Source organism: Olea europaea, unplaced genomic scaffold (genome assembly GCF_002742605.1).
Source record: "Olea europaea var. sylvestris unplaced genomic scaffold, O_europaea_v1 scaffold2760, whole genome shotgun sequence".
NCBI classification, from domain to species: Eukaryota; Viridiplantae; Streptophyta; class Magnoliopsida; order Lamiales; family Oleaceae; genus Olea; species Olea europaea.
In genome coordinates, this window is record NW_019246049.1 from 18,938 (window position 1) to 33,991 (window position 15,054).

The following is a 15,054-nucleotide window of genomic DNA, read 5'->3' on the forward strand; positions in this document are numbered from 1 at the left end:
CCATGTCTAAGCAACTTACAGCTTGTTTAGCAATTTTGGTGGTTCAACCTACTCTCAGACATCGAATCATAGAAACATGGGGATAAATACCCATTCTTGCAGAAGATTAAGAGCGAGATTGGTACCGATAAAAAAATGGTTTTTGAATGGCTTTGGACCAGGCACCTATGTTTAAAGGAAGAATTTATATGCCTAAGGATGAAATTTTGAGGAAAGAGATATTGGAAGAGGCTCAGTTCATCCCATGCACTGCACATCTTGGTGGTTCGATACATTTTGGTGGAGAAATAAGAAAAGAAGTATAGGCCTATTTTGTGGCAAAATGCATAGTGTGTCAACATGTTAAAGTGGAACATCAAAAACTAGCAGGGTTGTTAAATCCATTGGATATACATAGATGGAAGTGAGAGAATATCACAATGGACTTTATGGTAGGATTACCAAAGTCGGCTACAGGAGATAATGCTATATGTGTAATAGTGGATCGGCTAACAAAGTCAACTATTTTTCTGATAAAAATGACATTCAATCTAATGCACGGTGTTCCCGTCTCCATTGTCTGATAGAGATCCGAAATTTATGTCCAAGTTTTGGAAAAACTTACAAAGATCTATGGGGACAATACTGAATTTTAGCATAGCTTACCACCCTTAATCAAATGGTCAATCCAAAAGAACTATTCAAAAATATTGGAAAATATGTTGTGTGCTTATGTATTAGACCTAGAATGAAATTGGGAATCATACTTGCCTTTGGTAGAATTTGCATATAACAATAGTTTCCAGTCTACCATTAGTATAACACCATACAAAGTACTCTATGGTAGAAAATGTATATCATCGGTTCATTGGGATGAAATTGGTGAAAAGAGAATTTTAGGTCCAGAAATCATCGAGTGAATAGTTCTGGTAGTCGATAATATTAGAACTCACATAAAAGCAGCTCAAAATCGACAAAAGAGTTATACAAACAATCGAAGAAAAGACCTAATTTTGTTGCATGGTTATATGTTGCGTTTCAACATATTTGATATGTGCACTTGCGCGAATTTGATAGCAATCTGATTACTTGTTATAATGTGTTTACGTGCATTGTAAGTTTGGGATGTATTAGCAGTGTGTTTTGGTAATGTGGACTATATATGCCTAAGGATACATTGGTGGTTTGTACCGAGGACGTGGAATGTGACATTTAGATCATGAGTGGAGAGTGATTAAATATTGGAATTTTTATTTGTGAAGACCTTGATCAAGTAGAGTGTAAGAGTAAAACTTTTATCACTTCTGTGAGGTGTAGACTCATTATCCACTTAGGTTGAGAGAAGTGAGGTAGTGATAGATAGGCAAAGAAACATCCAACGTGCAGCTTGTATTCTGTCCAGCTTGAAGATAGCTAGCATATGCAATTTGTTGCCAATTTTTAGCTATGATGTGTAGATTGTTGCCACTTGAGTTACTTTCTATTGATATAAATATCAGGCCTGTTGGATGTTTACAACTCCAAATATAGCCAAAAATATGAGTGTTGCTAACAGGTAAAAAAGTTGTACATGGCAAGTAACAACTTGGATTTTGAAAAGTATGTCTGGCTGTCCTATAATGCGAATTTGACTTATTGGGAAAAAAAAGTTGTAGATACATACATTATCTTTTCAATCTAACTTGAATCAACTTAGTTCGACTTCTGTAACTCAAGTTATAATCATTATACCAAGACAAGTCATCCTTTTGATTATTCAACATATTTTATTCCTTTTGCTCTACATTTGAAATACACCTAATAAGTATTCTTTCTAAAGTATAATATTCATGCCAATATGTATACAAATACATATTTTGATTAATTGCACTTTTAACAATGTATTTATCCAAATTGAATTTATGGCAAGATAATTGAAATTGGTACTAAAAAGAGTGAACATATATAACACGAATGTAAATGCCTTGTAAATGATATATCTTTGACAGCGCTTTTAGACACTAATCAACTTGACTGTGAATCTCATCCTCCTTCAACTTCAGAAGATCATTTGTAAGAACTTTGCAAAGTCAAGAATGGTCAAATAAAAAAGCTTCTTTTGCTGTCACCTCTTGAAATCCAACCTATTGAATTTTTTCGATTCCTTTCCATGAGTAATAGATGCTGGGATCATTGAAAGGTTCATAACGAGAGTAGGCCAATGAGCTACAATAGTGGTTGTGTCAGCAGTGATGATTTCACTTGCCATATTTTATTTTATTTTATTTTTTTTGGAAATACCGAATAGAACTTAAAATGGTTCCACTTGAAATTTAGCATCCTAGATAACTTCTCTATATTGTAACTTTCAGTTTCCAAGATTTTATAAATTATGTGAGAGAACTTTTCACAATAATATTTCTTTGAAATTCAATTCCTCCTTCATCCTTTGAGAAAAAATATGTTTTAAGACTTTAGAAATATATAAAATGGAAATAAGAAATACTACTAGAGTTATATAAATAAAATAAATGAGGGAAACATTTCAACAAATAAAGAAACAATAAAATAGAGAAAATACGGTTATTTATGTAATGGCGGTATTGTAAAGAACCGATGCCTGATTGTACACAGTTTCCTTAAAACAAATTTATTCTTCACTGTGGTGTAAGAGGACTGATGGCGTATATCTTCTAGGATATAACAGTTGAAAGTAATTAACTAGCACCTTATTACTACTTTAAACGAACTGGAAATGCTCACACTTCTATCACCAATCTAGAATTAAAATTATCTAAACTACTAAAAATAATACTCTTGAAAACAAGAGTTAAGAGGGAAATTTGAGAGATGAGAGAGCTCTCAAAGTTGTGTGTGGAATAAGGAGGAGAACACCTTATATAGTACTAGGATGTGAAGGGTTTCAACTTTCAATTTTCCATTAATTTGCATTAACATAAAAATATTACAACAGTCGTTAGGGCTTTGTGACCACCAATTCAATTGAAAAAATTAATTAGAGAATTAAAAAATATTAAATTTGTTGTTACAATTGGCATTCACTTCATTTTTCTCTAATTTTTTTCCAACACTTTTTTCCTTGTTATGTTGCATAATCTTGGAATATTTTGATTCTTTCTTGAGGTGCCAACTCATCAACTGTAGTTCTTACTTCTGGAGAATACCAAAGAAGATCTGAGGGTTCGAAGCATGAAGATCGAATATCAATATACAATAAAAGATTTGAAGGTGTTGCTGTCCGGATAAGAATTCAGATTCAAAGATTATCGCTTCAAGGGTAATTTCATAATCCTATTTGTGAATGATGATTGCTATAATCCAAATCTATAATTTAATAAAGATCCTGGGTTAAGTATTATTCAAAGTATTGTTTTTATTGTCTAATTTCACTTCATTTTCTGACATCAGGGATGAGAAAGTTCTGTTCGAGGTCTTGTTCATTCCATTCTCAACTTCTGGTTGTGCATTTACTATTTATGATTTTTATTTTTTTATTATTATTTTTTAATAGCATTAGGTGCTAAATATTTATTCTCTTCAATTTACAAAACTAAGTTTTACTAGATAATGTGTGCATGTTTAAGTGTCTTTTAAGTAACTAATAAAAAGATCTTTGCCATCATAATTTAACCGAATTATATACAAATATGTAGTCCCTGTTTGGCTCCTATTTCTTAGAACTTATTTTTCTTCGAACTCACTTTCAACCACATGTTTCAGACTAACAACTTTTATCAACTTTTCAATCAAATATTTCATCAAATAAAACGAAAATTTATTAAAAATCTAATATTTAACCGAATCAAACGGGGCTAAATTTGTGATCTTACTGCCAGTACTTCAGGTAATTAAGCAGACAGCATTGTTCAGTGTTTCTGTGAAGTGGGTAATACCGTTGACGATTATTTGAGTCATCAAGTCCTTATACCGTAAAATCTGACCTTTTAAGTTACTCGCAAATTCAATGCTTAAATGATCATATAATTGTCATTGTTTCCAGCTTAATTACCTCTTGCGTATTGTTTATGAACGAGAAACATGAGCTGAAACAGAACAAATTTGGAATTAGGGTCGAAAAGCAAAAAACAAAACGAAGGGTTCAACTTTACAATGCATAACCCAATCCCCCCAGCTAGCAAGGAAAAATTTGTGTCTTCAGTCTGTACTTACAATTACTATCTACTAAAATCTTTACATTGGCATCTGAATATTTCATATCTGAAAGTCATCAGATATCCTATGCTTCTCTTTTTGATTAGTCGTTTTCAACTCCTTGAGACTTTTTTAGCTTTGCCACGAGAACCCACATGTTTGCGAGTTCATTCTCTAGGTAGGCTTCTCTTTGTTTAGATTCTTCAACTTTCCTATGTAAATCAGCTTCTCTTTGATCCTTTTCAGCTAGAGCAGCTTCGTATGAAAGCTCTTTTTCACGGCTCAGGGCCATTTCTCTCTTCATATCTGAGGCCAACAGACTTTGCTCATGTCGTTTCACATGACTATCTCTCCTGCCATTCCTGTTGGAAATAGTGTTACGGCGCTGTGTCGGAGAATTTTTTTGCACTTCCAGCTCACCAGCTAATTTTTCATTGTGTTTCATCAGTTTTGCAACTTCCTCAGACAGAGCCTTTAACTCAACAGCAGCAGCAGATGCTAATCCCTTCGCATATGAACTCTCCTCTGCCAGTTTATTGTTGCGTAGCTCTAATTCCTCTTTCGATTCAGTTAATAAAGTGATTCTCCTTTTTAGTTCTTCAATTTCATTCGCCTAATGGAGGTAAAAGCACGGGATTAGTTACACGGCCTCTTGAGTTGATTTATATCAGGTAATCTTCATTGTGCAGAAAAATTCCCATACACATGCATGTATCCACAATAAATAAACGAAAGACTCCTAATTCAGCAACCAATGCCTGATCTGACTTGAATCTATATATACTTGGAGTTCATATTCTAGAAACTCTTCTATTCATAAATTGTTGTGATAAGGCATTCAATAAATTGATGCATTAGTTGCACTCGTAACATCTAATATTATGAGATTTCATTCACAATTTGTTTAATGCCATTACTTAATTTATTTCAAATTTCAAAAATTTCAAAAGCAAAATTGTTCTACTAAAATAACTTGTCACAATCAGCAGATCAATGGTTGGACACAAATAGTTACATTATAAGCAAGTCATAACAAGGAAAAGAAGATGAAAGACGTCGTCTTTCATTCTTCATTTGGTTAAATCAAAATGAACAGTTCACTATCTGGAAGCAAAGCATAAGTCAGGCTGGTTTGCACAGGATTCAGAGGTCAGATGTGGTAGTCAATGAACAATGACTCATAGCCCCAATTGAGTTCAAAGAAACAAACACTAAGGTCATCAAAAACCTTGAGCAGCCGGGCTGACTATATGAAATAAAAGGATATTGTTTAATCAAATCCCCTTAATACTATTTCCCTTCTTGTAGTATAGATCTGCTCCTATCCCATTTGCTTATCTCATAGTTTAGTTTTTTATAATTCTCCTTCCAAGTACAAATTTAGGCATGTTCATATGCCGACCATTTTCTGTGCAAGTTTTGCAATTTCATCATTTCATAGGAAATATTAATTTCAGACAGAGGAAAAGATGTGAATTAGAACCTGAGCTTGTAGAAGCAATGTTCCATTTCCATCTTTCAGGACAGCATTTTTTTTGCCCGTATGAAGTTCTACCTGCAAACCTTTGGTTTCCAAAAAGCGTTGTGAATGACTACTCAATGGGCTGCAGTTTTTCGGCTCTAAAGTATCAGAGAGCTGTTGTCTCAAGGTGGTAATTGTTTCCTGATACTCCTTACATTCCATGATCTAGCAAGAAAAAGTTATTTGTAACATCTCTAACCAGTATCATGAGAACAAAATCAATTCTTAATTAAATAATTGGTCGAAATGAGTACCTACCTTTTGGTTAAGTTGCTCTTGGATTATTCGATTATCTGCAGCTTTGACCTGGAAACAACAAAAGGCATATTGAATGTTCAGAAAAGATTTTGTAAAAGTTTCACACTATTTTCAGCTATTCTTCATTATATTTTCATTCAAATCTTAGTAAATTCAGGTTCAAGTTGCTTATGACCAAAACTAGGCAGGAAAGACTGATAGAGAAAAAACAATTTTCAATTTCAATTTTCAATCTCTAACCACGTTTTTAACACTAAATGACAACTCCGTTTTAAATTTCAGTTAGCATTGCAGCAACAGAAGATTTTTAGCGCGGAAGTGTATGAAGGATGGCTCGTTCATACCCTATGAAGGCTTAAGATATAAATCTAAACCGAAATTGATTCAACACATGGTAATATCTCAATAAATACAAAAATAGAATAGGAAACCAATTCTATGGATAAAGGTGCAAGTTTCATTACCTCAAGTTCAAATGATTTCTCATTTAACTGTTCCATCAGTTCAGACACAGACTGCAACATTAAACAGCAATTACAACTGGAAGATGAATTTAAGCATGTAACTTAAAAAAATAAAAAATAATAAAAAAATAAAAAATAAAAAAAAAATCCCCAGAATTACTTGTGATTCTTGGAAGTTGTCCTTTTTATCATGAGTAGAAACAATGCAATCTCCAATTTGCTTGCCCAGTGAAGCTATTTGTTCATTCTTTCTGCGGATTTCTTCATTCAATTTGCTCATCTCCGCCTTAAATAAGAAATAAAGAAAGATAAAATTTAGGATATAACAGTAGAACTTTGAAATAAAGATGATCATGAAGAAATTTACCTGGGGATGCTCTTTCCTAGGATTTTGTGCAGCCTCCTCGGATAAACGTTTTAGAGCACTCGTGTGAAGCGCCACTTCACCAGACAAGATCTTTTGTTGTTCTCTCAGAAGGTCAATTTGATCCATAGTCTTCATGCTGGTCTAATAAACATTACATAACACAAGATAACTATATGGTCAATGAAAAAGTGAAATATTCAGAGTCCTTACTGCAATCCCATGCACCAAAATGCACATGAATTTCTGAAGCAAGCAATAGCTTTTACAACAACAGTTAAGGCGTGATGGATGACCCCTTATGAGAACCCAAACATTTTAAGGCTTTAATCATGTTAATCAAAACTTAACAAGAACAATTATGAAACGTGCAACGACATGAGTGATTTGACTTCATTGCATCATATCCAAAACAAATGACGCAAATTTACAAATACAAGACAAAAAACATCACATTATCTCATACCAGTGGAGACTCTTGTCCCAAAAAGTCATCATCAGGGAGGACGTCTTCATTCTCTCTGGCATCAGATAAATGGACATCAGAAGGAGCAGTTTCTATGAGTAAAGAATGTTGATGTCTTGCTTCCATATGAATATTAATACTTTCAGCTTGAGGCGTTGAAGGTATACTTGTTGACTTCATTCCGCTTGATTTGTCACTGGAGCTTGCAAAGGTCCCAGTACCACTATCTCGTTTCTGTAATACAAGGACACTCAAGAAGATCAGATACTGAAAGCACCATACTTTGACGAAATGTTAGACTAAGATTGACATATTTTTCCATGTAAACTCTTAGCTTTGGTAACTAGTCCCTAAATGCCATTAATAATTTTCACCAAGTAACATATTCCAGTTATTTAGGCATCAAAGAAAGATTTTTTATCCAAAAAAATCTTTACTACCTGCTGAACTTACAATTTTTAATAAATATAAATTCCTCCCAAATTCAAAACAGCTTAAGGTCTGAGATCAGACATTTTTTCATCAATAAATAAATTCCTCCCTCCCAGAACAATTAACTTTTAGATGAGGTGGTAACACTCATTTATCTACAATTGTCTCTCCCATACTGGATTCATATTTTAACCAGAGGCCTCACATGCGAAAATTTTCATAAATGAGTGGCAGTGAAATTAGAAATCAGAACAATTTTGTACACTGATACCATGTCTTGCAGAACCATCTTGTCCAAAAGCCAAAGCTTGAGTATGTAGATAGTGGAGAAATTAATTTATATTTATATCTTCAACATTATCTTCAAAGGAAAACACAAAACCACAAAAAGAACTAATCAACACTTGAAAAGATGCCTAGAACTAGTTTCTGATTATTTATAAGCTGGAGTATAGCCTTTTCCAGTAAGTGAGACGAAGCCATACCCTTAACTTCAACCACTTGAGCAATCCATTCTTCTTGGGACGTTTCTCTTCTTTTAATGTGTCATCAGTATTTTCAGCACTGCCATCAAGAGAATCATTCAAGTCGTTTTCATCATCCAAGATCAGATCTCGCCTTCGATGTGGAAGATAAGCGAGCTGCAAGACACAGTACAGTCACATCAAACCAAAGTAATAAAATTGTTGTATGAGTTGGCCATTACATGATGTGCCATTATAAACCCTTACAGTGTATGCTAAATGAGTCGCTCCATTTCCATCCCAAATGAGAAGGGAAGAAAGGGAAAGGAGGGGGAGAAGACAAATTAGCAAGAAAACACATAAAAAATTTATGGCTTAATCAGTGCACCTCTTCTTCTCCGAAGGAATGCCTTCTCCTTGGTCCTGGGCGGTGAGGAATTCTTGATGATGGTGAAGCTTTTGTTGATACAAGAATCAATTTTGTAAGCCGCTGTATTCTGCCCATTAAAGCGGCTTTAGCTTCTTCCTCTTGTTCCAATCTAGATTGCAATCTGACTTGACCATCTTCTAGCTTCACAAATCAGGCCACCACAAGCATTGCATCAAGTGAGTAACAATCACTATGAGTGTCAGGAATAAATTGTAGCACAGAGGACCTAACATATCAGTAGATACTCCAAAAGAAGAAAACAAATAGCCATAAGATCGAAAGTTCAATAATTTAACCACCAGAAGTTACAAATTGTACCCAAATGCTCCTAGTGGTAACTTGGTGCAACATAAAAAACTAATGGAGAGCATGGACAATGATTAATTCATGATCACAATGTCCATAGAAGGTAAGGAGTCAGAAAGTAGAACTGATTTTAAGAAAGGAACTCTTATCTTCTTGGTTGTAATGTACCGTCTTCAATCATAGGGTGAGTAAGACTGAATCCAGACATGAATCTTATATAGTTTCATCCTCTTCCAATTTTACTTTAATAGAATAGGCATTAGTCACCGACAAAGCTAACAATCTTATCACTAAACCACAGCTTTGATTCGAAAGCGCTATTATATAATGCTTTTACAAGATCCTTGTTTGATTTTTATTTTTTCAAAATCACTTTTCCTCAAACTCATTTTCATCCACACGTTCTTCCAATAAAATAATTTTGCACGTGAACTCATGACTTTACTAGTTTTTAACCACACATTCACCAAATATAATTCACTTTTCACGAAATCACTTCTCAAAAAATCAAAATCAAACAAGGGCTTAGGATTCTTAGAATCTTTACAAACAAAGAAATTACAGAGAGAAAAGAAAAGGAATACAGTTTTCAAGGGTGATCTTCCAAATCCTCATTAATTGCCAAAGGGGATTGAACCCTTGTAAGTGACAAAACTTGGCAAGTAATGCAGCATAAAATGTCATGAAGCTTTATTTTTTTTAAATAAAGCCAAAATATTGCAAATTAAATCAGAACTCAGACTTCAAGGAAAACCTATTGAAGACATCTTCTCCAGGAATACCTTCTGTTTTAGGAGCAAAATATCATCTCCTCCGGTATCTTTTGCTTGTGGAACTGTGACTATGCCTCTTCTCAGTTTTTCTAGTTCTTCCTTCAAACAACGAATTTCAGTTTGGTATTTTTTGATAAGTGACTTCTCATCGATTATCTGCACAATCAGAAGCTTATTAAAGAATTGTCAACAAATGGCATTTTGTACTATGGATATCTCTAGAGATCATACCTTATTTTGTGATGCTTGAATTTCAATATGCTTTGCACGGTGTGCAAACTTCAATGTGTTGTGTGTTTCTTCTGAATTGCTTGAAGAGGGGGTAACAGTGCAGATTAGCTGGTTTTATAAAACAATATATTAACAGATTATACCTCTAATTTTACAAGTCATAAAGAACGTTTTGACAACCCATAATACAAACATTTGGATGTATTCAATTTCATTAAGTTGACAATACGTTATATATATAGAATTGAATGTTTGTGGATGAGTCTATGATGCTTGCATTTTTATAGATACAGTACACTTGCATGCACATGAACACATATGCTCACACCCACAAACACAACACGTGTGCACATGGTAAACTCATACAGATACGCGTCCTTGACCACTTAGTGAAGATTGAAGAAGCCTTGTCAATTTAGAGTCCCTATATGGTACGTGTGCAGATCTCCCATCTGTTAATTTTGAAATGACCTGTTAAACAAGCACACGACGTTTTCATTAGAAAGTTTAACGTGGTTACCAAAAATATAAGGAGATTAAGGCATCAATTGGTATTGCCAAGGATGGATGCTCAATATCAGAAAAGCAAATCAATAATCACGCAATGGATGGTTTTCCAGCAACCTCGATTACTATCCAGAACTCAAGATAAACCCAAGAATTGAGCAAAGAAGCTTTTACATTATATTGATAACGGCAGTACCTTATACAGAGTGCAATCAGAGCACATATAGATGAACCGAAGGTAATATTCAGGGAAAAACCAGGGCTGATGTATAAGGAATAAAAGATCACATTCCTAATGAAATTCAATTGCATTACTCACAAAATGATAAAGGGAATAAACAGATTTAACCCCAAACAAATAACAGCAGGTTCACTTATAGCTAAAAATGAGGTTCTTTTAGAAACCAACATATTTTACCAGAACGATACCTCGGTAAAATAAATTCAATAACTTTGCATTTTACAATTATTGGACTGTATCAACTTTAAAACTACTTGTAGACATAATCAATCCTCCAGTGAAGATTTAATATAATCTTCTAATGTTTGTTCAACTCTCGTATTTAGGGTTTGAAAAATATTTATTTAGCTCTTCAAGGTTCTTGATTATTAAGTTTGGAATTTGGCATGCTTCAAATCATTAGTACTGTTTTATTTAATCACCCACAAATTTCAGAGCCCTCTTCAATACTTTATTAGAATACAGAATCTGAGATCTCAATCAAGAAACTAAATGCATTACATCATGTCATTGCTCACAGCTACAGCAAAACTGTATTTATCTATTGGGTGACCTAGGGTGAGAAAAACTTGGTCCAAGAGCATCTTATAGAAATCCTTCTCTAATTCCCTTAACTAGTCAAAATATTTTCATATAATTAGTAGATTTAAAGAATGATCTGTATCGAGTGACATGGAAAATGCAACTTTAATAATAGATAATTTCTTGGTTTTCAACAGAATCATATGCATTTCAAATGACAATGAACCGGAAATAGGACGGTTTTCAAGATTGTATCAATGTTGCTTTGTGGTCTATTCTAACTAAAAAAGAGATCATTTATTGAGTAAAACTATTACACAGGTAATACAGTCACAATGACAGAGTTCTCACAGTTCCAAGAGTTAGCAAGCTTTTATTGATATAGGATCCCTCTTTCCGGCGCACACCTGTTGTTTCGGCCTTTGAGCTCTCAGAACCTGCCAAGTCAATGAGGTTCTGCAAGCATGAATTTAAAACACAAGTCAACAATTACTTAACCAATCACTTTTGCTACAACAAAGAGTGAAATGTGCCCAAATTGAGAATTGTCAGTCATGATGAAGCAAAGAGAGACTTGAAAGATCTCAAAATTAACAACTAAAAAGGAATTCAATTGAAAAGATTTTAGTGATTGGCCGATGAAAGCAGAATATGTATGAACTTGAAAATATACCAGCTGGGACAAGGTAACAGCCTCGCCTTCACAATTTTCACCATAAGGGCTACTCTCTATTGTCTGTAAAAAGAGTAATAAAGTGAAATTATCAACATATTGAAGGAAAAGTGCGGAAACAAGCCTTCAAAAAAAAGGCAATTCAGGTTAACTTCAACTCAAAAAAATAAGATGCTACCTACCAGCGTGAATATTGTATGACTCCTGCTGCTGAGTAAGTTGAAGTTTGTTGAACCAACATGCCTGTGCTCTGTGGTTGTCAATTAGATTTACCAAAAATTAAGAGAGGCAAAAACAGATAGTAATAATATTGTTCAAAGATTAAAAGGATTTCATCACTAATCTAACATTAGCAATCACAAGAAAGTAAGTCATCAGAGCCATATTAGCAGTAACAAAGTAACTGTAGCAGTTATTGAGTAACATGGTAATGTGGTTGCAGCAGCACTAGCAACAAGGATTTTATTCTAGCAGCGAATCCACTCATTAGGGTTGCCTATATCTTAACGAGCAAGTAATTGGTCCCAACAAGGATCACGAAAATGGTACTTAAACATGTGCATTTAGTAGCATGTATATTATTACAATCTATCTGCGGAAAGTTCTTCAATTATTTACACATAAAATGATATTAACCTTGTTTTCAAAAGAACAACATTCTTACATAAAAATAAATGCACATTGCGTGCCTCTTCACCTGATAAAGGAATATGCATCTAAACAAAAAACTAAGACGGTGATGAAGCATAGTACCTTCTCCTGCTGCAATCAGGGAGAGGGCATGAGCTGGGGACAATACAACTTCGTCCTTTATTCCTTCGACAAAGGTTCCCTGCAGCAGATCATATCTCAGGTGCAATGATTGTTAAGATAATTTAGCACAGAATTCCTAGAATTACTATTATTCTCAATCCAAGTAGACCCAGTGTAGCTGTCATAGCTTACTTTCACGAAAAATTATAAACCTTTTTGATGTGGACATCATCCCATCCCCATTTTATCTTTCATTTATTTTGGTCTTATGTATTTTAGCTACTTATTTTGGACTTATGTCTCATTGGGCTTGTATATGGGTTTGGCCCAAGCCCAAGTTATTATTTTGTTATTTATGTTATTGTAATTGAGATTGAAAGGTAGATGATGAATGAATGAATTGTTGCCTTCCACTCCTCTGTCTTCTCTCTTCCCCCCTCTTTCTTCTCTCACGTTTTTTTTTTCCCTTCTCTTTCTCCTTTCTTCCTCTTGTTCTTGCTTTGATTTTGATATTCACTTATTTTCATTGATTCTACATCAAATTTTGGTATCGGAGCTAAACTTGGGAAGTATTTTAAATATCTCATCTACTACCAAAAATTTCTCCTACCTACAATTCATAGAACACCAACCATAACCAGTATCATCCTATTTAAAAAAATGAAAACTTCAAACCAGTTGCTGCAGAACCCAGCAGCCACCTCCGCCTCCTCTGCGCCCGTTCCTATCCACCACCAATTCCCCTGAAACACTCAATACGCAAATCCCCAGCCACAACCGTAATCTTCTGCCTGTAATTGTCGGCGTTCAACCCACCACCAACTATAACTTCCCAACTAAGTATTTCCAACAACTACTCACAAAATAACCGTCCACAATCACCCACCACAAACAGACCCATAATCCACTTCATTCTCCGACAATCTCACAGCCCATATACACGAAACCACCCAATAGAAGGTCCCATATTCGGCAACCATTATAATTCCATGAGCACCCCTAAATACCTCCAGTAGCCAGACATTCACGTAATCGCACCATCACCTGCAATTACCCTTCCCGAAGAGCGCCATCGTCGACAACCATTGCTTCACATAATTCACTACCCACATCTCGCCAACCACATACACCGCCATCAATAGTAATCGATCCAAGCCATCACGACTTCAGTTACCACTCACGACACCCAAGGCACCAACCGCCACAACTCTAGTCACTTGCACTTACCGAAGTTAGCCACCCAGCAGTCGACCTGCTCCTTCGCCTCCAGTCGACCCTTGATTGGCTATATTGGACCTTCAATTTGTGTATACTGGGATTGGGCCTCAGCTGTTTATGTATATAGCGGACTCTGATTGTAGTTTGGGCCTCAATTGGTGTCCTGTTTGTTTGGGTCTCAAGTTGTAACCGGTTTGCTTATCTGATTTTGTAAGTAAAAAAAAATAAAAAAATTTAACATCATTTTCAGGTATCCCTTTCATTTCAGTTGGTTGGACACGGCTTCTTCAAACGAACGAAAAGGAAGTCATTGTTTTTATTTATCCTCAGTTTATATTGTTGTTTATCTTGAATTGTATCGATTAACTTTTGTGCTGCCGCATTTACATAAAATTCACGTGATTAAATTCCCTTGTCATACTTTCACCTTTACCCCCATTTACTTTAATTGTTTATGTCGTTGACTAGTGTTTGATCCTTGCTTTATTATTTTACATAGACCAGCAATATCAGCTTGACACAATTGAACTTTTATAAAAAAAAAAAAAAAAAAAAAAAAAAAAAAAAAAAGAAGCTGAAGTTGTTATTTTCATTTCTTGAACTAGTTGTTTATTGATCTCGTCATTCTCTGCATTAGGTCAGTGTTACATTGTATGCATTTGCGTAGTGATCATTTTGTCATACCAAATTTCAATAATGTGACCATGGACCAATCTCAATTTGATGCCCTTACTCGACAATTAGCTCAACTACAGGCTCAATTAGCAACCGTCCAAACCGAGGTGACTATTACTCGTGAGGAGAGTAGAGAACTAGCTGCTAGAGTGAACAATCAAGAACAAACCTCCCCCTCAACCGACGCTGATAACTCTGAAGCGTCTCATAACATAACCTATCGTCGTCGACATGATGGTCGACAGCGTATTCGTCACGGACAAAGGAATAGGGAACAGGAGCGCAATCATGAACGAAACCATGACCCTTATGGAACTCATTCACCTCCTCGCTATGAGGAACGCTACTTTCGAAACATCAAATTAGACGCTCCTACTTTCGATGGCTGTTTAGATCCTAGAGTTTTTACACAGTGGGTTAGAGACATGGATCGCTTCTTTTCATGGTATGGAGTCCCAGAGGATCGAAGAGTTCAATTTGCTAGTTTAAAATTAACTGGTACTGCCCAACTCTTTTGGGAAAGTGTTGAGGACCTTCTTGAAAGGCGTCATGCACCTCCTGTTGGAGGTTGGGAGGAAATGAAGCGCCGCCTTCAAGAGAAGTATTTACCCCCCCCCCCCCCCT

General features: G+C 35.1%; 1 protein-coding gene across 2 annotated transcripts in view; it reads right to left on the reverse strand.

Moving 5' to 3' along the window:
* Window positions 1-4,018: 4,018 nt before the first annotated feature.
* The window catches only part of LOC111383794 (kinesin-like protein KIN-7K, chloroplastic), a 19,914-nt gene continuing 8,878 nt past the window's right edge, over window positions 4,019-15,054 (reverse strand). For both annotated transcript variants that reach the window (XM_023007958.1, XM_023007959.1), the window contains 16 exons: window positions 12,538-12,616; window positions 11,967-12,034; window positions 11,785-11,847; window positions 11,463-11,567; window positions 10,208-10,312; window positions 9,842-9,949; window positions 9,620-9,766; window positions 8,490-8,672; window positions 8,123-8,278; window positions 7,206-7,439; window positions 6,743-6,883; window positions 6,536-6,661; window positions 6,376-6,426; window positions 5,912-5,959; window positions 5,615-5,818; window positions 4,019-4,744 (listed from right to left, as the gene is read on the reverse strand). In XM_023007958.1, coding sequence (XP_022863726.1) covers window positions 4,235-4,744; window positions 5,615-5,818; window positions 5,912-5,959; window positions 6,376-6,426; window positions 6,536-6,661; window positions 6,743-6,883; window positions 7,206-7,439; window positions 8,123-8,278; window positions 8,490-8,672; window positions 9,620-9,766; window positions 9,842-9,949; window positions 10,208-10,312; window positions 11,463-11,567; window positions 11,785-11,847; window positions 11,967-12,034; window positions 12,538-12,616 — 2,328 coding nt within the window. In that variant the 3' untranslated portion in view covers window positions 4,019-4,234. The remainder of the gene's footprint in view (window positions 4,745-5,614; window positions 5,819-5,911; window positions 5,960-6,375; window positions 6,427-6,535; window positions 6,662-6,742; window positions 6,884-7,205; window positions 7,440-8,122; window positions 8,279-8,489; window positions 8,673-9,619; window positions 9,767-9,841; window positions 9,950-10,207; window positions 10,313-11,462; window positions 11,568-11,784; window positions 11,848-11,966; window positions 12,035-12,537; window positions 12,617-15,054) is intronic.